Raw genomic sequence first — 25,468 nt, forward strand, 5'->3', positions numbered from 1 at the left:
ACTGTTAATATGGTTACTGTTATCCATGTTACTCTACAGAAAACGAGTAATGGATCTCCTCTACAGTTTGGGCCATTATTCAACGTTTCCTGAAGTTTCCTGACAGTCCCTGAATTTTGTCTAAATCAGGTTAAACCAGCTCCATTTTCGTGTTGAGATTAAGATTTAAATAGGGTCATCTTGTCGGCGACATAACATTGTAATGAACACAGTACTTCCATGAATGGACCTAGATAATGTGATTAATCACACCCGATAATACTGGTTACACCTGTTCCTTCACAACTTCACAATTAAATAACCACCAAAACATTCATTTCAAATTTTGCACCAGAATACGATAAAAACCTTCAAACAATGTTGTTGGAATTTGTAATGGCTAGATCTGGTCTAACCTGTCGTCTGGAATTTTGCACACCCGAATGCTATAAAGGGTAATTAAACAATGCTATAAATGGTAATTAAACAAATGCGATGCAGGATTTGGACTGCTCTGTTTGACCTGTTCAAGATCATCAAGATCTAATTATATTCTGATTTTTAAAGAATCTCAATACGATAATGATGTCGACTCATGGGAGTCATTTTCTCCATAAGAAGGGCCTTCAATCATAAACACAATGCATTATTGTTACCGAGCAAGGTTAGACTTGCTCGCGCTCACTGCAATACAATTAATATGTTATTATGAGATTTGTAGCCCGCATTGCAGAGGCGTTTTAAGCTTGCGGTGTAAGTGTCACACTCTTAAATACGTCGTGTTAGGAGTGACCCAGTACCGGCTATAACAGTTTTGAAACACCCTCTACATCAAAGAGATGAGACGTACTGCGACTAGGTATTTATTATATCTATTAGATTATGTCGTTAAAGTAGTACCATCTACTATGTAGTGTACAAATAAATTCAATTTGTTTCTGGCTACAAATTATTGAGAATCAGCACTTTTTACAGCTAACAAACTGAGTGGTACCATATTATTATAAACCATATTATGTACCATATAATACTGTTTCACCCATTAACTGGTACTTTACGTACCACACATTACCATTTACCTGGTGTACCATGCGGTGTTTACTCACTACAACACTACAGTTAATGTTTTCAGTACAATGAGACCCAGTGTTTTGCAGATGATATGGTGTGGGTAATGACTAATGGCGTTATGTGGGTTTAATTGTGATAATATTTCCTGGATATTGTAACAATACGTACACTATGAGAGGTTAAGGACTGTTAGAACGGTTCAATTATAAGATTATACAGCCGCCCTAACATAACAGTGGGTTTATGAGGGATCACGTGACAGGGGGTTTAGGAGGGATCACGTGACAGGGGGTTTAGGAGGGATCACGTGACAGGGGTTTAGGAGGGATCACGTGACAGGGGGTTTAGGAGGGATCACGTGACAGGGGGTTTAGGAGGGATCACGTGACAGGGGGTTTAGGAGGGATCACGTGACAGGGGGTTTAGGAGGGATCACGTGACAGGGGGTTTAGGAGGGATCACGTGACAGGGGGTTTAGGAGGGATCACGTGACAGTGGGTTTATGAGGGATCACGTGACAGGGGTTTAGGAAGGATCACGTGACAGGGGGTTTAGGAGGGATCACGTGACAGGGGGTTTAGGAGGGATCACGTGACAGGGGGTTTAGGAGGGATCACGTGACAGGGGGTTTAGGGGGGATCACGTGACAGGGGGTTTAGGAGGGATCACGTGACAGGGGGTTTAGGAGGGATCACGTGACAGGGGGTTTAGGAGGGATCACGTGACAGGGGTTTAGGAGGGATCACGTGACAGGGGGTTTAGGAGGGATCACGTGACAGGGGGTTTAGGAGGGATCACGTGACAGGGGGTTTAGGAGGGATCACGTGACAGGGGTTTAGGAGGGATCACGTGACAGGGGGTTTAGGAGGGATCACGTGACAGGGGGTTTAGGAGGGATCACGTGACAGGGGGTTTAGGAGGGATCACGTGACAGGGGTTTAGGAGGGATCACGTGACAGGGGGTTTAGGAGGGATCACGTGACAGGGGGTTTAGGAGGGATCACGTGACATGGGGTTTAGGAGGGATCACGTGACAGGGGGTTTAGGAGGGATCACGTGACAGGGGGTTTAGGAGGGATCACGTGACAGGGGTTTAGGAGGGATCACGTGACAGGGGGTTTAGGAGGGATCACGTGACAGGGGGTTTAGGAGGGATCACGTGACAGGGGGTTTAGGAGGGATCACGTGACAGGGGTTTAGGAGGGATCACGTGACAGGGGGTTTAGGAGGGATCACGTGACAGGGGGTTTAGGAGGGATCACGTGACAGGGGGTTTAGGAGGGATCACGTGACAGGGGGGTTTAGGAGGGATCACGTGACAGGGGGTTTAGGAGGGATCACGTGACAGGGGGTTTTAGGAGGGATCACGTGACAGGGGTTTAGGAGGGATCACGTGACAGGGGTTTAGGAGGGATCACGTGATGTAATGTATCCTGGAAAAAAGTTCCATCTTCCTAAAATTGTTTCTTGAAAAGGGTTATAATCTAATATAACCCTCAAGAAACAAATTTAAACTTTTTCCAGGATCCAACTTAGACAAAACTCTGACATCTTACATTTGGAACATATCCTCGTCGTTAAAATTAGGCTTGGGCTTAGCTACACCTAATTATTCATTACATAATGACGTTACATTATGATTATGATATAAGGTACGACGTTACATAATACATATTGATTTAAGGTACGACGTTACATTATGACGATGATTCAAGGTACGACGTTACATTATGACGATGATTCAAGGTACGACGTTACATTATGACGATGATTCAAGGTACGACGTTACATTATGACGATGATTCAAGGTACGACGTTACATTATGACGATGATTCAAGGTACGACGTTACATTATGACGATGATTCAAGGTACGACGTTACATTATGACGATGATTCAAGGTACGACGTTACATTATGACGATGATTCAAGGTACGACGTTACATTATGACGTTACATTATGACGTTACATTATGACGATGATTCAAGGTTGCATAACAAACACCCCTCTCGATGTAAGGGCACCGTGTAATACAATGGGAGTAAGATAAAGGATTGCAGGTCATTGTTAAACCCTGTACTCCTGTAGCAATGTTGGCATTGTTGCAGCCTCTGTGGGGATGTTGTCATCGTTTAGGGACGAGTGTTGTGTCGTTAAACCCAGCTACCCAAGCTAATATAAAGCATTGTATTCTTTATTTGTATTCTTTGGAAGTTTTCTTAAGAAATCTTATCCTATTAAGACACAGTTTACGAGCCATTAGTCATAAGTCATTTCTGCTTTACATTTTTCGGTGTCTTAAAAAACTGGAATTATTGCATCGAACTTTGCAGAAATATAACTCCGGTAATATAACTATATAAGTTCATGGTCACACTTTATTTGGAATTTGGTATTATTTAGAAAATTATATAAAGATATAATGCAGTATTTTCTCAACATTTCGATGTACTGTAATCGAATATGCGACGCCACTTAAAATTCAACCAAATTTTCGTGGTATCACTTCAAATTCTACATATTTGCCCATATATGGTAATGAAATGGAGTCTAATGCTGAACAATTGCTAAAGAATGAAGTGCGACCACCGACCAGCTAAATTCAACACCCAATTTATTGATTATTTAGAGTATCCCGCCTGCTAGACCCCAATTTATTGATTATTTAGAGTATCCCGCCTGCTAGACCCCAATTTATTGATTATTTAGAGTATCCCGCCTGCTAGACCCCAATTTATTGATTATTTAGAGTATCCCGCCTGCTAGACCCCAATTTATTGATTTCATTATTTAGAGTATCCCGCCTGCTAGACCCCAATTTATTGATTTCATTATTTAGAGTATCCCGCCTGTTAGACCCCAATTTATTGATTTCATTATTTAGAGTATCCCGCCTGCTAGACCCCAATTTATTGATTATTTAGAGTATCCCGCCTGCTAGACCCCAATTTATTGATTTCATTATTTAGAGTATCCCGCCTGCTAGACCCCAATTTATTGATTTCGTTATTTAGAGTATCCCGCCTGCTGGACCCCAATTTATTGATTTCATTATTTGGAATATCCCGCCTGTTAGACCCCTGTGTGCCGGGCAAGGGTATTTGTTACTGAATATGGATCCTTCATAGTATCATCTCCACAGTACATTTAATCCCGGCATCTAGCAGGCATCTATCCCGGCATCTATCCCGGCATCGAACAGGGATGATATACCCAGAGTCAGGCAAAGCATCTTCATTCTTTATGTTATCTTCTCGTGGGCCACCAGGTCCAGCCTCTCTTTTTTTCAATAGGAGAAAAGGATCCTGATCAAAGATAAGGCTATCTCTGATTCTCTTTCAAACCCATAACATCAACCAACACTGCTACTGCAGGGAAGATCAAGAGTCAGCAGACTAAAGATCGATGATATAAGTTTTTAGCACCTGGTAATTGAACGTTCAATTGTATATCTATAAATTAACTCCATTGCTAGTTTATTGCTCCGAATTCAGTTAATTAACCAGCACATATTTTAATTCTGTAACGTGTAAATTGTGTTAAGTCGTCTGTCCACTTTCTAGGTTGGTTTCTTTGCAACATATTATACTGCTATCCGGGTAGATTTAAAACGTCGCACAATGAATATTGAGGAAACTTTAAAGAGTCTTTACATTCGAGAAGACAGGCTCATATCTCCCGAACGGTGTTTATTCTTTCAAAACTTCTCTTCTTTCAGCTCATGTCAGTGAAGCCCAGGTAAGAATTTTTGGGTTCATATTGACATCGTGCGGTACATACTGATAAAGTGCTATATAACAAAGCCTACAACCTCTACTAACATCTACAAGCGGAGTGTTTAAGAGTTAAATATTATTATAATATGGAGACCACTGCTTCAAGCATAATCTAATAGCTGAGTTATGAGTTATATGTAACAAATATAAGTTGTATTTGTGGCGACGCTAGACATATCAGTAATACAGGACACAGCTGCACGATAACGTGATCTTTAACATGTTAAAAATCAAATAAAGTTTCCCTTTTAACAAGAATTTCGCCGCGGTTACACCACGCACGATTAATTTTCCCTGCTTAAACCGTTAATATTTGCGATGAAAAGTTAAATTTTATTGATTCATAAAGATGAGATTTTTTATTATTTTGTTCGTTACAAGTTGCAATATTTTTGTGATTTGTAATTGCGCGCGTGTATGGTGTAGGATTTAATGAAATATTTAATACGCCGCGCACAAATTTTGGGCTAATTTAATTTGAACAGCATCGTTTGACAATTGAAATTCGCGTTGGATAAAGTACTGCGTGATAAATTACACTGTCTAGTGTCTCTGCGAATAAACGTAACATTTCGGACAAACAAATAACAATCAAATAAGAAATAGGTACTATAATTACTACTTAATAGAAATCAAATAGAAAACAACAATTTTATTTAGTATCAACTAAAGCAAACAAAAATTATCATATATATACAGCTACCACGAACTTTAGACCAGATAATAATTAGGGAACTTAGTATCAACTTAAGGTATGCCGCTAAGGTTCACTTATACTTCTAAATATTTCCAGACTAACTACGAACCAATGTATTCCAGGGAATTCGTGCGAATTAACTATGTATAAATGTGGGAGTAAAGGAGTTGTGACCGATTTTTTTACGAAAGTTTGTACTATTCGTTCAAAGTACCAGGAGGAAGACCTATTCCAGCATACCTGTCTGCCTCCGGGGTTAATTCGGCGAAATTTTCATTGTAAATGGTTTCGGAATAGAATTTAACTAATTTACAACATTCATCGTTGGTAAGAAAAAGTGGTAACGGATCAACTTGCATAAAAAAGCGAGAGTTAGGGTCTATGGTTCGTTTTTCCAGGTGTCCGTTGGCCATTTCGCACATTAGACTTTGCAAATCATTGGCTGACGTAGTGCTATAACAGCAATCGTTGACGTTCACTGTAAACCAATCATGGAGCTGGGTGTAATCACAGTGAGCCAGCTTTGCAAGAACTCTAGCACTGTTGTAGCCGCAGGAATTTCCTTCCTGGGCGGAAGACAGTGTTGTTGAAACTTGAAAACCTAGATCATTTAAAGTTTCGGCGAAATATCTGGCTTTGGGACTATCCATGAAATCAATCACCCGAGCTCTTCCAATGCAGTTATTTTGAAACATTTCACTATCAAGTGTCTGTGTAGGAGATGTATGGTTATGAACATAATTACTGAGATTTTGTGACAGGAATTTTGGTAGTTGTGGGGAAGTGTTAGAGTTGGAACATGGAGGATCCTTGTTATTGTTGATAGGGGATTGCGAAGATTCAATCTGACTCGGTACGAATGATTTAGGATTAGCAAAAGCATGATACTTAGATAGCGTCCTAAGTCGCACATATTCAGACACAATATCAGACGATGTTCTGATTTCTTTCGGATTAAATGCCAAGAAATAAAGACCGTTGGACGATGTTAGGCGGCTTATTGCAGTGTATGCTTGACCACCCCTCCAATTCCAACGTTTAGTGCCGGGTGGCACATCGAGGTAAATGTATGCCTCATTAAGTGACAGGCCTTGTACCTTATGTACAGTGCATGCCCAGCTTAGTTGAAGAGGAAGCTGGTATCGCTTCACCCAAACACTTTTATTACGGTGAGATGTAAATTCTTTTTCCAGAGGGGCTATAGGAACACACTCATGTAAAGGACACTGTGCTGAACATTTCGACGAACATTTGTGTTTGACACTATTTCCTACTTCAGGCACATCAAATTTAACCCATACTGTTGGAAATTCTGAGGAATTTGAAAAATCAATATGTTTTATCGTACCACAAACTCCATTTACAATTTTATCAACGGTGTCTATATTGACCCTAATCATTACTCGTGCTCCTAAACAAATGCCAAGGGTTTCTGGCAACCCACAGGTATCATTTAGAGAATTCGACATATAATCTTTTATATCTCTAACATGATCTACTTTTGAGTTGGAAAACTTATCACGAGATTTAACGGTGTACATTTTAGTGTGGGATGATAGTAGCTTAATGCACTTTTGGTTATGGTCATCACACATACGGTTTGTTGGAAATATGCACATAGCTTGAGCCAGAGTCTCAATGGGAAGATCGCCCTGCACAACTTTTGATTGAAGGAAATCAGTGTCAGCGGGGGTATGTTCGCCAAGTCGCAGACGATGACACAATTCCGTGAAGGGTTTGTCATTCTTAGATCTTACAATTTCTGTTAGTTCATGAAATTTGACTTTATCTTTCCAGATATCTGTGCCTAATGAGGCGATTCCTCTAATTTTATGGACCATTGCTTGCATGACAGGTGGAATCTGAAACAAATCTCCCACAAACAAAATATTTCTATTTCCAAAGAGAACTCCGTCGTTAGGAGAGTGTCCAAATATCTGATTCAACCTGGTATTCATTTGAATGAGATTGGTGTCTCCCAACATGGATACTTCATCTACAATGATGTACTCAACATATTTATAGAAATTGTATAAAGTTTGTCGCTTGGGTTCAGCTAATGGCTTTATGCTAAAGAAGCCTTTGCGTTGAGTGTCGAATTGCAGTAGAGTGTGAATTGTCTGGCCATTTATCAAAATTGCTGCAACTCCTGTACTTGCACCAGCGACAACTCTAGTATGTAATTTGGAGTCTTTAAATTTGCTGTTAATAATGTGCCTAATACAATTAATTACATAACTTTTACCAACACCTCCAGCTCCACTGAGGAACATGAGCAGCTGAGCGGGAGTTTGTGAGTCAGCCACAGCAGAAGCATGCTGGTCAATCATGTCAGCAAACTCCCGCTGAGCAGTGTTAAGAGACGACACCATAGTAGCTAGAGCCTCAGCTGAAATGGTTGGTTCTACATATTCAAATTTACAATTAGAGCGGCGCTCCACATTCTCTTGTGCAGGTTGAATTCCATCAGGTGGGTAAGCCATAGCATGCTCTGAAGGAGGAGGCTGAGAGTTTTTTTGCGGTTCAGATTTTCTACTATTTATTTCGTCATGTGCCCGTTTTAACATTTCTTCCATTCTTTCACTCGAAATTTTGCCGTAGTTCATCATGTTAGCCTTGATAATGTCAATACAGTCATGAAATTTATGCATAGTGTTTTTAGAAGGACCTAGTATATCAGCCTCTGAACGCCATGGGTGGAATTGACATATTTTACTGTAATAAAATTTGTGAGGTTCATTCTTGGAAGAGTACGAATGTGAGCGAACAATTACAGGAAGGTCTCGCAGTATTATATTACCCAATCCATTTTTTAGAGCAAAAGTCTTACTTGCTTGGCGAGGGCCTGGACGACCATACAGGGGTTTATACTTAGAAGCAAATTCTGCGAAGCAAATGTTTTCAAGGTCATCAGGCCTGTTTTGATAACGCTCACGGAGACCTTTCATGAAAATATCAGTGCTATCATCAGGCAAAGCATCCAACTGTACTTTAGGTTTTAAAATTGAATGTTGATCCTCTAGTGGACCACATGGAATATAAATTACTTGTGGACTAAAGTAAGTCATGCCAATAGATGGAAGAGCACGGTATATTGCCTCCTGGATACTAATTTCTCTGACATTCTGCCAAGAGAAAGCAAGTTTCCTCATAGTCTCACGTGAGCCAGCGTTAAAAGGCATGCTGCTACTTTCCTGAACGTTTTTTAAAGCATCAAGTGCAGCCTTTTCTTGCTTAGTGGCATAGCTGACTAGATACATTAGGGCACTGTAAGCATCACCACAGTATTGAATGTCCATATTAGACCTGACCGCTCGTAGTATAACCTCATTATAAGTGTTGACGTTCTCGTCACCTACATCCCTTTTATAAATGATAACAGGGCGCTTCTTACCATTGGGATCGATGATAATCACTGTCTCAGTAGAAGGTTCCTTCGGATAGTTAAATCTACACTTACATGTGTCAGAACCTGATGTCTTGGAACCAGAACACGTTTTGGTGTGTTTATGAGTTTGAAGCATCACTAATTTTGCGAGTTCCGGGTCTTCATCGGGTAACGGTCGTTTGGTAGTAATATACCTATCAATAAACGCACAAATGGTAGCGATATCGTCTACACCAATTTCAGGAGCATTCAAAATTTTGAGGAGCATATGTAAATGAGGAGAACCTCGACCCTGAAACTCATCACGACCAGCTCTAGCTTCACATTCACCGAGCACCTTTTCCTTCATAATAAGCTGATTTATTATAGCTGTAGCAAAACGTTTGAACATACGCACAGCAGTAACTGGGTCGGACCGTAATACTTCATGTTTATCATACCAACTTAGGTTTTCTAGATACTCCATGGAAACTGGCTGACCCCTAGCTTGCATAATAGCGGGAATAGAGTATATCAAATCATTAAAAGAAACAGTAAGGAAAAAAGTGAATGCACCTAATTGGCTGACCATGGCCAATGCATCTGTCTTCACAGCTTGCCAATAAGCAGGAGAACCTTTCATAGTTTTCATGAATTTATACAACTCGATTGAGCTGTGAAGAGATGGATTGCCATTTGTAAGATCTCGGAGATATCTGGCATTAACTGGGTTACCAGCTACATCGCGCTTGGTCCCTTTACGCAAATGAGTGGATATATTACTATGTAGCTGCTCTTTTTCTACTAGGCACTGTAGGAAGAAAATGTATTCTGGATTAGAAGCAAAGCGACGATCGGCGTTAAAGAGCCTATGTTCAGCATATTTTTTCATTGTCAACTTATTGGGACGAACATCATTAAAATGACCCTTACCGAGCGGAAACAATTGTGGAAAACCGTAAACCTCAGCGTTTTTGTCTTGAAGAAGAGGGATAGGTTTGTTACCTTGGCCAGGCGCATAATGTACAATTAAATCTGCTATATCAGGATTTTCTTGTTGAACACATGACTGGAAAGGCATATCAGATGGCCCCATTGTCGATTTAGCAGTATTTTGAGCTTTTTCAAATTCCTGCAATTTTGGGTCGTTTGGAAAATAAATTTTAAAGAAGTCCTCGTGATTGGGATAATTTTCTTCAAACCACTCATCGTTAAAAACAATGTCTTTAAAATAGGGATTATTTTCTTTTAACCAAATGAGAGCTTTAGTTAATTTGTCTGGATTCACGTAGTCATCCATGACAACAGACTTGTGTTTTATATCACGTTTTAATTTGACGGGAATTATTCCTGACTGTCCTAAGTTACGTGGTAAAGTTAAGCATGCTTCCTGAGGATCTGCTGGTACATTTATAACGGGTCCTGCTACTGCTTTCTGACCACCTGCAGGTAATGACCTAATTTTCATGAATTCAAGTCTTGGCGAAATAAGTTTGGCTTCTATATCGTTGCACTTGAGGCTGTCGGGCAAGGATCCAACTTCTAAATTATTTTTCATAGAGATATATGACATTTTGCCCTTTTTTTTAGCCGCAGAACATATGTCACAAATGTAATTGGTGGAATTAACTTTACCGCTTTTGGATGATATTTTATCTGAAAAGTACAGCTTATTACAGTCCTGGCATTTTAAGTCCGGATATATTTCTAGGTGTTCCCGAAAGGTATTGATGATTCGCTTGTCTTCTTCGGATAGAGCGGTAGTTCGAACAGGAGAATTAGGAACATCATAAAAGTCTTCTGACATAAAATCATCAGAACAACCGAGTGGACCCAAGATTTCAGTTTGGAACAGATCCTGGCAGTTTTGTATGAAATCATAGTTGTCTTGCTCCCTCTTCATTTTTTTCAGGTCGTTTTTTTGCTTTGTATACTCCTTTTTCTGGTCTGTACTAAGGTTGCTATTCCATCTATGATATCGGGTTTTTGATTCTGCTAATCTCTGCTTCCTCTTTTCGCCGCTAATGGATTCCCGGGCCCGGTATTCTTTTTTTTGTTTGTTAGATGCCTCACGCTGCTGGTCGGTTTGTTCATTCCGATGCTTGGATTTATTAAGAACTTTATACTCCGATCTAGTGAGGTCATCATCTACGATTTTAATATTTCGGCCACCACCATGCAGAGGATGAGAAAGTTGCTTGTTCACTCTCTGCATGTAACTTATTACGAATAAGTTTGTTATTTCATCTACGGGCGCCAATGGAGTTGATGAAGTTGGTATCAATGAAGCCTTCTTAGGGGCCTGAAACGATATGGTAATATTGCTGTTTGGAGGAGGAGGAGGAGGAGGGACGGGATGCTGAGCAAATCGGTTCCCACAGTTTGGAATCGGTACTACTGTGTTGGATGGCCTAGACCGGTTACCTTTACGGAGGATTGTTCTATATTTGACCTTGGTTGATGAGGGATCATACACCATAACATTACATGAGCGGTGTATGATGTTTCTTCTTCGGCAGCGCCTTACAACAGGCTTCTTCATTGGCGATAAGGTCTGGTTGGCAGTATTCTGTACTGGTCTCTGTATTGTGTCAGATACTGCGTCAGAAGATCGATTCACAGGGGTGCACGCTACTTCATGAGGATGAAGCAACTTCACTTTTGGAGCAGAGAGTAGGGCCCCTCTGTAGTTAAGAGCAGAGAAGGTAGGGGTGAGGGGTGAGCTGCTGAAGAGAGGAGGAAAATGATGGACATCAGTGAGCTGTGGAGGACTGCTGGGGACAAACAGGATACGAGGGGGCTGCTGAAACACCTGATTAAGGGAACCTGTCACACCAACAGGTGATGTAGGAGTTGGGTGGAGGGGAGTTGAGGCTGGTGTGGGTTCCGGTTTAGGCACAGTCTGTGGATTCAAGTTTAGCTTGCCGTATTGGACAAAATTTTGAAATGCAACTATAGAATCCATCACAACTTTAATTCCTGAGTAACTTGGATGGAGTCCATCAGCCAGGAATAATTTATTCCTGGGGTTACCCTTTGCGTCTATAAATTCATCATGGCTAAGGGAGCACCTTACTCCCCAATCAATACAGGCCGACAATAACACCTCGTTAAACGCATCTACACATTTGTTGGGTGCTATTTCCCACAAGGGTACATCTCTCGTCCACTCGCATAGACGGGGTAATATGTCCATTACTACTAATGTAGTCTTAGGAAGCGATAGATTTAGAAAGTGCAGCAACTTTCTGTACGATTGGTGTACCGTTTCCTCCACCTCCAGCTGCCCTATGTTATTGGTGCCGAGGAATACCGCAGCAACATCATAATCTTTATATTGCTGAAGTAAACTTGTATGAAGTTATTTTCACAGAAAGGAAGATGTCAGGACAACAAAAAAGTGTTACCCCTTAATATAGCTCGATATTGCAATGGTGGTGAAAACAAACTTTGTATTATATAGTTTATTTATTGTAAGCTAGGATATCATGAATATTTGTTAAGTAATTTATTATATGTATATAAACACTACCAATAACCACGAAAACTTGTGTAAGAAATGAAACCTGCAAAACAGCTGGGTCGTCCTGAAGGATCGCTAGTACTTGCTCAATTCTTTTCCCAGGATATGAGAGGTAGCTAAACTTCTTGAATTGCTCGTTTGCATTGGAGTGGGTCGAAAACCGGCGCACCATAGAATCCCCGATGATGAGAAGCTGATGATGAATGAGTGATAATGCATGAATGTTGAAGCTAACTAATTGTGAGTGAAAATTGTGAGTAAAAGTATCAAACAGAGATAGAAAGATTAAAAACATTATGGGCTTACATACCTTCACATTTGAATGTTTCGCATTCATGATCATGGTAGTGGAAATTGTGAAAGGTGTGAGAGCAATTGTTTCGAAACGAATGTATTAGCGATGTAACGTAATTATGGCAATCGGTTACTGTGAAAATATAATACCGCGCAATGCCGGTCCGCGCGAATCAACTCAAATTAATCAAGCAAAACGTTGTCAACCACCAAATTTCTGTTGCTATGGCGGTAATTAATTTACACATGGCTGGCGTCGCGCGCAGCATAACAGACGCTTCCTATACACTTAATTATAGGGGAGTGGTCTATATTTCGAAGGAGCAGACTTTTGTCGTCACCGCAGGTCCATCGGGATAGCTCATATATCCAAACCCGATTACTTATTCCCTACGATCTTTTTGCCTTCGGCAAGAGCAGGGAAAAAAATCTATATCACACTGTCTAACGTGAATACACCTCCAGAAAATACAAAATAATTTGCAAGACCACGTTTATTGAGAACTTAACCTTTCCATTCACAACAAATAGTGTCCTCCAGTGATGACAACCTCTCAGTGACAACAAACTATCACACGTGCCTGTTCAGGGATAACAGATACTTAAGATACCGGTGAGGATAAGTACTGTGAGATATTTAGAGGAGGTCAGGGTTCCTTTATTTTAGAGGAGGTTAGGGTTCCTTTATTTTAGAGGAGGTTAGGGTTCCTTTATTTTAGAGGAGGTCAGGGTTCCTTTATTTTAGAGGAGGTCAGGGTTCCTTTATTTTAGAGAGAGAGAGGGTTCCTTTATTTTAGAGGAGGTCAGGGTTCCTTTATTTTAGAGGAGGTCAGGGTTCCTTTATTTTAGAGGAGGTCAGGGTTCCTTTATTTTAGAGAGAGAGAGGGTTCCTTTATTTTAGAGGAGGTCGGGGTTCCTTTATTTTAGAGGAGGTCAGGGTTCCTTTATTTTAGAGGAGGTCAGGGTTCCTTTATTTTAGAGGAGGTCAGGGTTCCTTTATTTTAGAGGAGGTCAGGGTTCCTTTATTTTAGAGGAGGTCAGGGTTCCTTTATTTTAGAGAGAGAGAGGGTTCCTTTATTTTAGAGGAGGTCAGTGTTCCTTTATTTTAGAGGAGGTCAGCGTTCCTTTATTTTAGAGGAGGTCAGGGTTCCTTTATTTTAGAGGAGGTCAGGGTTCCTTTATTTTAGAGGAGGTCAGGGTTCCTTTATTTTAGAGGAGGTCAGGGTTCCTTTATTTTAGAGAGAGAGAGGGTTTACTTATGAGTGTTCATTCATTGGTTAACACGTTGTTGGTATTGACTACTATCAGCGTTCCTTCATTGGTTAACACGTTGTTGGTATTTACTACTAACTTACGAAGCACTGCCATATCGACAGCCGGATGTCGCCTTATTTTAAAGTAAGTACTAATTACTAGGCATTACAACGAGAAAGGGGAAGATCATTTCCATTCTCATTAAAGTAGGACGTGATAGTTTGTTGTCACTTAATAAAAGTTGTCATCACCATTTTGTCATTTTGTGGAGGTTACACTTTAGGACCGACCGTCAGCACTATAACGCTTCCTATAACACATTGCCTCCCCCAGTATAGTTCTGATCCTGACGAGTCTTTCTGAAGAAGGACACTATTTGCTGTCAATAACAAGCTATCATCACTGGATAACTGGAGGCAGTGCGTGTTGTATCGAGGAGAATGTGTGATTGTTGAGTACCTAAACGTGGTCTAGTAAATCATTTTTTCATTTCTAGAGGTAGAAATGACCAGATTTGTGTTCTGAGAGGAAGAGAAGATAATAACTGGATATTATCCAGTATATCAGTATTTACAGTTACAACACATCACTTAACTACTTAACAACACATAGTTTAAAGTTATCTCTTATAATAAGTTATTATCTCTTATAAGAAGAGATTACTGGCCAGGACAGGGAGAGGAAGTTTTCATCTAGATAAAGTTATGGATAATGTTCTCTGAATTGTAAAAGGGTAGGAAGTAATGGCTCCGGAATCTTATCACGTGTTCCCACATTGAATAATTAAAATAGATTATAATATATAATCTTACGTTTAAGCAAGTGGTATTGGATGTGACATATCACCAGCTTATTAACAGTGTAATCGAATCTAATTATCGCATTTATCGGCTTCATAACGGGTTTATAATTAATAAAACTTCCGAATTTGTTACATACCAATGTATAGGATCATACAGTAAATCCAGCCTAATTTCTAACTGGATAAAACGCTATCATTGCCAAACGAGACCTGACTAGACTCTACATTAGTCCAGTCATTTATGTACATTTATGGAAATGAACCTGCAAATTTTCAGAAACTTTGGGTCTGTGCAAAGTTTCGTGAGTATCTGAAGATTTTCAGGTAGATGTCCTTAAATGACTAGACTTTACCTGATGTACAATGTCATTTCAATATAAAACGAGGCCTCCATGTTATAGAGCCAGGGTTTGGAATGGCTTTTACCCGCTTAAAACGTTTCCATCACGTTACATAAGACTCATTACTGTATTTAATTGAAGCTGTGAAAATAGTTTAGTATGTCAAATATTAATTGTACAACGCTTTAAATCTATCTGAACAGCAGATGCAGTATTTATTAGTGTTTTCTGCATTACTGTGCAAAAACACCAGCCTAGAAACTGGATAGACGACTTAACGCAATTTACACGTTTATTGTACACAATATGTTATATAGTACGGTCGAAATTTGCACATTATACGCCTTTATTTTTGATAACGTGACGGACTAAAATTTGTGCAATATCCGGATCAGGACAGTGTTTACTAGTCGCATTGTTAGCAAATGTTCATGTTACAAACTATTGTTGTAATATTTCTGGGGCAAAATTTGTTGTGTTCCCATTTCTTGCGACAAAGAAAAGATGATTAACTTTTCCTTTTCGCAATAAACGAGAACATTAAAAATAATGCCGCAGAAACATGGACTGAAATTTCAAATTCCATAAAATATTATGTCAAACATAATATAGGAATATGACGTAACGATTCACTGATTCACTGAAGTGGAAATTATAATCCATGGTGTAAGCAATTAGCCAACCAGAAGTCAAAACCAATTATGTGTACAAACACCCAATAAAAAACGAAAGTTGGCCAGCACGAAGTTGGCCAGCCAATGAGAAGCAAGAACGCATGTCACGTGACATAACACCAGTCAATCAGAGGTTACAATAATAGTCACGTGACGGGTAGTAGTTGATACTTAATTGTTGAGTAATTGGGGTGAGGCTGGGTATTGGAGAGAAGCAGTTGGAAGGTAACAGTTAGTCACTGTACATAGTTTTTTACAGTGTGGTAACTAACTGTGCATATCTAGTTCGAGGTCAGTTCTAAAGCCTGTGTAAGTTGCACGTGTGCTATAAGTTGCACGTGTGCTACAATTAGAGACTGTTTTTTATTAAACGTGCAGTTTCTAAAAATTAGAACTTGAGGGATATTTTACAGTGACTGGGAGATACTACCCACTAACAGTAACTGTGGGTTGTAAACTGTATCTGTGTTGTAAAGTCAGTGTAAAACGTGTAAGGATCCTCGTTTTTTCTCTAAAACTTGACTGGATAGCTAAAATACTCAATAAGATGCCAGCAATATCTCTCCTCTTATATACCAGATATCCTAACCTGTAAATTCAGTGCACAAATCCACGGTAATCCTCTTCCCATTCACAACCGCTCTGGTGACGTCACTTCTCTGGTGACGTCACTGCTCTGGTGAGGTCATATCTACGTATCCAGTCCTGATGATACTGCTCAGTATGGTTTGAGATATTATTATGTAACGGTTCACTGGCTCACTGTGTATGTTTAACAAATTATAACATTATTAAAGTAACCATGAAGTAAGGTTACAGTTATATCTTCGTCTTTCTACCAGACGTGATAATTTTAAAAGTTGCTTATAAATACTAAATTTAGACATGCATTAAATTTAGAAAATGTAAACAAGATGATAATTTTCTAGCGTTGCTGCCAGAATTCTGAACATGTCACCATTGTCACTGCTTCACTCATATTATATGTTACATTATATATATATTAGTGAATATTATGTAATATCTAGTAAAGCAATAAATATTCTGAAACCACGGTTATTTTCTTTAAATCAGATATTTATTTCCGCGACTGAGTGTCAGATAAAAATAGAAGATGGGAAATCTAAACGGTTTCTACCTAACCGGGATTGTGCACGATGTAAGTCGCAGGACGTGTTGTAATAGAAGTTTGAACTGCAGTCTGCACAGTGCACACTGCACAGAACACTGCACAATAATGTGCTCAATGAATATTGAATATAACAGATTAGGTGGGACAACGTTTTGCCTCGATAGAATTACATTAAAGTTAGATTACGATGAGCGAACATAAAATTGAGAAATGAGATTATCTCAGACTACAGATCAATCTCCTCTCTATTATCAGGTCTATTTCTCTATTGTACGTGGTGGACTAAATATTAGAGATTAACGTTGAAATGGTTTGCCTGTTCCTTACATACATACTGCTCCTTTATAAACATTGTTCCTTAAATCCTTACATACATGTACTGAAATATCACATAACACATGTTATTACTCGAGATAAAATGTATGGCAGGAAAACGGAAAACGATTTCCTCATAACATCATATTGTCTTCATCAATCAGCGCGGCGGTTGTATTTCAGTACATTTTAAATATTTTTTAAAATATTCTACAAACTGGCTGTATCCAATCTTGCTTGGACTATTGAAGTATGGATTGTACTAACATTGAAGTATTGAAGTGTTTTTGGCAGGGTGAGGTGTCCTCTGTCTACAAGTACAAAAGTGATATTATAAAGGAGTATTATAGCATTACAGTATCACACTGTTATAGTAGGCTGTCACTTGCGTGCTATAGTGAGACTATAAACATATATTTGTTATTTAGCGAAGTGGATAAAGGACTCATTAATTACACATAAATGACAGACTCATTACCGACATATTTCATACCAATTACATTCGAATTATAATGTAAACATTTTTAGCACACGCATGGAATTGAATAAAATTTTAAATCAATTATCATAATATAATGGATATTTTTAACTGCGTTGCAGATTTCTTCCTGCAACTCGTCAATTACACCTCCATAACGTGCCCCCCTACGAAACCCTACATATTGGACTTGTCAGTGTGAAATATACACTATAATACATGAGCAGACTACCTATCCCTCTAATTACTGCTTGCGAAATGCGACCTTAAGTGAGAGTATCTCAGCTCTGACACGAATAAAGTTTGTCTAGTTCCTCACGAACTCTACCCGGACTCTACCGAACTCAACCGGACTCTACCGAACTCTAACGGACTCTACCGAACTCAACCGAACTCAACCGGACTCAACCGGACTCAACCGAACTCTACCGAACTCAACCGGACTCAACCGGACTCTACCGAACTCAACCGGATTCTACCGAACTCAACCGGACTCTACCGAACTCTAAAAACCGGTATCTTCATATTAGTTGTACTCAAGATGGGCGTAAGATGGGTTTCCAGGATTTCAGGATTGCTTTGTAGGTCAGTATTTTATCTTAATAAGTAAATAATGAGAAAGAAACAGTTTCTATTTTAGGATAAATTCATCTGTTAAGTGCATCTTGGTCTATTTACTTTTGCTATTTAATCTGAGTAGTATAAGTTATAAAATTCCGCAATTCCAGACGTTATTATCACTAATTATTACTAATTATACTGAATTCTAGACATTATTTGGACCGTTATAATATTTAAGACAATGGTTTAAGTTATAGACACCAGCAATCAGCATGTCAAATAGCGCTATTTTGGACTATCACTGGTATGGTAGCCTTAATATAAGAAAACAATCAAGGTATGTTAAAGGTATGTTAAAGGTATGTTAAAGGTATGTTAAAGGTATGTTAAAGGTATATTAAAGTTATGTTAAAGGTATGTTAAAGGCATGTTAAAGGTATGTTAAAGGTATGTTAAAGGTATGTTAAAGGTATGTAAAAGGTATGTAAAAGGTATGTTAAAGGTAAGTTAAAGGTATGTTAAAGGTATGCTAAAGGTATTTTAAAGGTACGTTAAATGTATGTTAAAGGTATGTTAAAGGTATGGTAAAGGTATGTTTCAAGTTTCAATCCGTATCATAAATAAGGTATGTTACAGAGTGTACACAATGCAGGAAGAAACTATCCACTTCAATCTAATTACTGCTTGTGAAATGTGAGCCAATGTGAGTTCTGACACAACTACACTTTGTCTAGTTTCTCACGAACTATCTTGTTGAACCGGAGAGCAGGCTGATGATTTGACAGATAAGGAACGGATTTAAGACGGGCTGATCTATAGAGCAGGGTGGACACCTGACAGTGTTTGATTTGTCAGTAGTGGACGCTCATTGGTTTATTACAGTCACTTTACCTCCCCACCAAAGTTCACATATCTACAGAACTGATTGTTTTCATAAGGGTCAATAAATACATATTCTACGATCTCTCATGGTTACCCGTTACCTAGGTAAATAACCTAAGTTGTCCGGTAGCCTCTACACGTCTTGCTTGTTAATCTGTACACAACACTCCGGTACTCTTGAATACCAAATACCAGCGACGGTTGAAATAGTTGACACCAACATGTTTATTGTTGAACATCGAGGATGAAAATACAAACTATTTTGTCCCTCCAAGCATGCTGCCGATGTTTATCATTTAAGTAGTAGGTACTGCACGGTAAAAACTATGAAACCAAGGATAGTAACACCTGTTACAATTCCAGCATTCTTTCACACAATATCACACAGAATATCACACATAATTTATACCGCTAATATAGCGTGACAGTGTCACTCACACCGACATATTGTGCTTATGAAGGAGCTTAAGTACGTTGCCATGGTGATCCATGTTTAACGGCGCGGAATGCGGATGCAAATATGCAATTATAAATTGATTTTTTGCCCACCAAGCACCGCAAACATTGTTAAGTTTATCTCTAAAATCACGTACTAAAAATGTGGACAACAGTACAGAGTATAATATCATTTGTTCGAACAATACTGATACGAAAGAGACCAACTAAACAGGGAAACAGCCAGGGTGAGCATTTTACACCATATCATTATAATACAGAGTTTATATCACAGATACGCCCTGAGTTGGGAGGGATATTATGTACCTGCTTTTCTACTTGGTACAGCAAGTACAGACAACTAGGTATAATATCAGCTCTAACACGTCTTGTACAACGTGGACAGTGTCAGTTATACTGATTGTAATTGTTTCGTATTAATTTGCTGTTAGGCCGTATGTCAACTCAAGGTAATATTTATGAAGGAGCTGAAGGTAACAAGGTAACATGGTGAATGTCACTCCGTGGGAGTCTAGACTTTAGGGGCCACCATTTTATTCCTGGACTGTGTTACCATGGTAACGAGTACGTTGCCATGGTAACAGGAGGTTATATTGATAGGTTGTAGTTGAGAACGTTATATTACATGATATTATGTACTGTGTAAAAACATGCTCATCGTTTTCAGCAGCTTAAGTAGCAATACACTACTGGTAACCAGTAACTGGTAACTGGTAACTGTCTATCCGGATGTTACTTGACGAGATGAGTATCTAGAATACTATTACACACTTATTTTGGTGATAGTTTCTGGTGACCCCTTTATTTTCCTATATTGCTGTCAAGTGAACTGTTCTATATTGCTGTCAAGTGGACTATTCTATATTGCTGTCAAGTGAACTGTTGAGAACACTGAGAGTTACACGCTCAATTGTAATCCCATTTTTATAATGTACATTTTCATTGGATTTGGATATTTTGTAATTCAGTCTTAATCGCTAACTGTAACCAACAACACTAAACCTTCATAGTTCTCTGAATAGCGGCCGCTCAATCTGACAAATATTATTTTTCCAAATTAGATCTAACAACTTCAAGATTTAAATAATCTATAAATATTTCTTTCACGTCTTGGTCAAGGCGTGTACAAGTATTTCAGCGAATTTTGTTATTATGAAAAATTATGTACTTTTTGTAACATTTTAAAAGTAGATTCATATTTTTAAAAGCTCCTTACCAGAATAAAGATTTTTTTGAAAAAAAAATTAAATATATAAATGGTATTACAGGTTATTATATAGTTATATGATATGTGTAATATTATCATAGCAAAACTAAAAACTTACCAGAATTAAGATCGGTCTCATGATAAGGCCCCATGTTCCAGACTAGCCCGTTTTTAAACCACTGTTTAGCAGGCCTGTCTCCACCCCCATCCAGTGTAGTATCACATGATAGGGTAAGAGGAGGCGTGTCTCTGTCTGTGTAGTACATTATCGGGGCTGTCACTGTGTCGTCAAATGTTACAGAGTCTGAGGGAAGAAAGATGGGGTTAGTGAGAAGGACACAGGGACACTTCACCCCCAACACAGGGACACTTCGCCCCCAACACAGGGTGACTTCACCCCCAACACAGGGACACTTCACCCCCAACACAGGGACACTTCACTACCAACACAGGGACACTTCACCCCCAACACAGGGACACTTCACCCCCAACACAGGGACACTTCGCCCCCAACACAGGGACACTTCGCCCCCAACACAGGGACACTTCACCCCCAACACAGGGACACTTCGCCCCCAACACAGGGACACTTCACTACCAACACAGGGACACTTCACCCCCAACACAGGGACACTTCACCCCCAACACAGGGACACTTCACCCCCAACACAGGGACACTTCACCCCCAACACAGGGACACTTCACCCCCAACACAGGGACACTTCACTACCAACACGGACACTTCACCCCCAACACAGGGACACTTCACCCCCAACACAGGGACACTTCACCCCCAACACAGGGACACTTCACCCCCAACACAGGGACACTTCACCCCCAACACAGGGACACTTCACCCCCAACACAGGGACACTTCACCCCCAACACAGGGACACTTCACCCCCAATACAGGGACACTTCACCCCCAACACAGGGACACTTCACCCCCAACACAGGGACACTTCGCCCCAAACACAGGGACACTTCACCCCCAATACAGGGACACTTCACCCCCAACACAGGGACACTTCACCCCCAACACAGGGACACTTCGCCCCAAACACAGGGACACTTCGCCCCCAATACAGGGACACTTCACCCCCAACACAGGGACACTTCACCCCCAACACAGGGACACTTCACCCCCAACACAGGGACACTTCACCCCCAACACAGGGACACTTCACCCCCAACACAGGGACACTTCACCCCCAACACAGGGACACTTCACCCCCAACACAGGGACACTTCACTACCAACACGGACACTTCACCCCCAACACAGGGACACTTCACCCCCAACACAGGGACACTTCACCCCCAACACAGGGACACTTCACCCCAAACACAGGGACACTTCGCCCCCAACACAGGGACACTTCGCCCCCAACACAGGGACACTTCACCCCCAACACAGGGACACTTCGCCCCCAACACAGGGACACTTCGCCCCCAAACCCACTTCACCCCCAACACAGGGACACTTCGCCCCCAACACAGGGACACTTCACCCCCAACACAGGGACACTTCACCCCCAACACAGGGACACTTCACCCCCAACACAGGGACACTTCGCCCCCAACACAGGGACACTTCACTACCAACACGGACACTTCACCCCCAACACAGGGACACTTCACCCCCAACACAGGGACACTTCACCCCCAACACAGGGACACTTCACCCCCAACACAGGGACACTTCACCCCCAACACAGGGACACTTCACCCCCAACACAGGGACACTTCACCCCCAACACAGGGACACTTCACCCCCAATACAGGGACACTTCACCCCCAACACAGGGACACTTCACCCCCAACACAGGGACACTTCGCCCCAAACACAGGGACACTTCACCCCCAATACAGGGACACTTCACCCCCAACAAAGGGACACTTCACCCCCAACACAGGGACACTTCGCCCCAAACACAGGGACACTTCGCCCCCAATACAGGGACACTTCACCCCCAACACAGGGACACTTCACCCCCAACACAGGGACACTTCACCCCCAACACAGGGACACTTCACCCCCAACACAGGGACACTTCACCCCCAACACAGGGACACTTCACCCCCAACACAGGGACACTTCACCCCCAACACAGGGACACTTCACTACCAACACGGACACTTCACCCCCAACACAGGGACACTTCACCCCCAACACAGGGACACTTCACCCCCAACACAGGGACACTTCACCCCAAACACAGGGACACTTCGCCCCCAACACAGGGACACTTCGCCCCCAACACAGGGACACTTCACCCCCAACACAGGGACACTTCGCCCCCAACACAGGGACACTTCGCCCCCAAACCCACTTCACCCCCAACACAGGGACACTTCGCCCCCAAACCCACTTCACCCCCAACACAGGGACACTTCGCCCCCAAACCCACTTCGCTCCCAACCGTGCCAAATCGGACTATCTATCGTTTCACTACAGATATCGCCCCCCTCCCCCCCCCCCCCCCCCCCCCCTCCTGCCGAAATTCCTGGCTACACCCTTGACCGCCAATCCCCTGATTTTAAAACCTATAAAGCGACGAGCAGACAAACAGACAAACAGACAAAGTAACAAACAGACAGAGTGGCTTACCGACACTGTTGATAAGGGGCTCAACAACTACAAGTTTAGCCGTGTAGTAACTGTTCCCCACTTGACACACAGCGTAGTAGTCATTGGGTGTACTAGTCAGTGAGGCGGGAACTGTCACCAATCTGGGAATAGAATTAATTAATCAACCAATAAGCTGATTATAGTTATGGTACTGATAATGGATGTTACCCATCATTTTACAGGGATGCAGATGGACCAAGTTTTGCTGTTGCTGCCAAACAGTTTTTAACGTTAGTAGTCAAGATGAAGAGTTAACTCAGATGGAAACTGGGCAGTTATTCATGTTCAACAGCTGATCATTCCTTCCCATCACATTTCAACATGTTCAACAGTTGGTCATTCCTTCCCATCACATTTCAACATGTTCAAAAGCTGGTCATTCCTTCCCATCACATTTCAACATATTGAACAAATATACTATATCTCATCATTCAGAGAGGATAAATTACACAGATTTAATGCGTGCACAAAAATCAAGCCTAACTCAGAACTTCGCAGCAAGGTTAAGAGCCGCCTTTGGTTAGAAATTGAGGTTTAGAGTGAAAACTCAGATACGACATGGTATAAGGAGGACCATATTTTAGATCTTAGATTAATAATTATCAACTGATAGATTATTATTAATGATTCAAATGACAATTTCTATCAATTAACTTACATCTCCAATTTCTTGACAAAATAAAATCAGCAACTGAATATTAATCATTCCCAATCACAGCCAAACATACATTTAAAACAAAACTAAGATAACACAAATTAATTCACTATCACTGACAACTACAATAATGATTACTATAATACGGTAATCCCTCAATTCACCTGGCATATAATATTTTGTAAAGGTAGTATCGTTTCCAAATAGTCTCAGTTTTTCTCCCAAAACGGTTGGTAATTCGAGGGTTTATCGTATAAACGGAAATATCACATTTGATATTGAATATTGAATATCACAACAGAACAACAACAGACGTAAGATAAGAATATCACGTCACTTTACCGATAAGATTACATTCCCAACAACTTACATGGATGAAGTCCCTTTACTGGAGATAAGATGTTGTTACTTTATTGTTTTTATGGTAACACAATATGTTTCCACTTTTTAATTGTTACATTTACCGAAGAAATACGTTTTCTTTTGGCATCCAAAATGCTTATTTTCGCATTCGTTTATTGTGGAGTAAGCAGCGAACCTATCACTCTACAATATTCACAGACATGAATTTCATAGCACCGACACTTTGCAACAATTTGTTTTCGTAAGTGACGTCATAACAACACGTGACGTCATCACACCACGTGACGTTATCGCACCACTTGACTTCACACACCACTAGAAACATTATACCTACAGTTTATACCTACGCAAGGTCCGGTATCTATCGTATCCAGATTCATATTGAGAATGAGAATTGAGTAAGCTGTACCTCCATTTACTGAACACACAGCCGATAAAATAATATTACACGTCATATATGTAACAATTTCTTCATAATATGTTACAATTACTTCATTATATATTTGAAAGCTTTCTATATTAAAGTCATTATTGTAACGTTATTATATAACAAAACACTTATTCTGAAGAAGAACACTTATTCTGAGGAAGAACACTCATGCTAGAACAGCTCACACACCATTGCACGTGACGTCACACACCACTGCACGTGACGTCACACACCATTGCACGTGACGTCACACACCACTTCACTTACCAGACATTAAACCTGGCACACACCAAACTCTTAAATCTCAATCTCATATTCTTTAACCCACATGTAAGACACAAGGGTGCTTTCACCGTTTCTCGATATTATGGTACCAACAATTATCATAAAACAGCTAAACAGGAAGATCATTGTCATATTTACCGTTGGGATTTCTCAGATGGCAAAAATAGTGAAATCAGATATTTTCGATATTTCTGTCAATGTACAGACTGTCAATCCTCAAATGGTCTACAATATTTTTCGGCCAAACTTCATGCACGATCAACCTCACGTTAACATGACAATGATCCCCCATCT

General features: G+C 40.5%; 1 protein-coding gene across 1 annotated transcript in view; it reads right to left on the reverse strand.

Annotated features, from left to right (window-relative positions):
- The window catches only part of LOC134822271 (uncharacterized), a 45,539-nt gene that overhangs the window by 7,798 nt on the left and 12,273 nt on the right, over positions 1–25,468 (reverse strand). The window contains exons 9-12 of the mRNA XM_063833178.1: positions 24,467–24,484; positions 23,421–23,542; positions 20,929–21,114; positions 7,770–7,913 (exon numbers count right to left, since the gene is read on the reverse strand). Of these exons, the coding sequence (XP_063689248.1) occupies positions 7,770–7,913; positions 20,929–21,114; positions 23,421–23,542; positions 24,467–24,484 (470 nt within the window). The remainder of the gene's footprint in view (positions 1–7,769; positions 7,914–20,928; positions 21,115–23,420; positions 23,543–24,466; positions 24,485–25,468) is intronic.

Source organism: Bolinopsis microptera, chromosome 10 (assembly GCF_026151205.1).
Source record: "Bolinopsis microptera isolate Bmic1 chromosome 10, MBARI_Bmic_1.0, whole genome shotgun sequence".
NCBI classification, from domain to species: domain Eukaryota; kingdom Metazoa; phylum Ctenophora; class Tentaculata; order Lobata; family Bolinopsidae; genus Bolinopsis; species Bolinopsis microptera.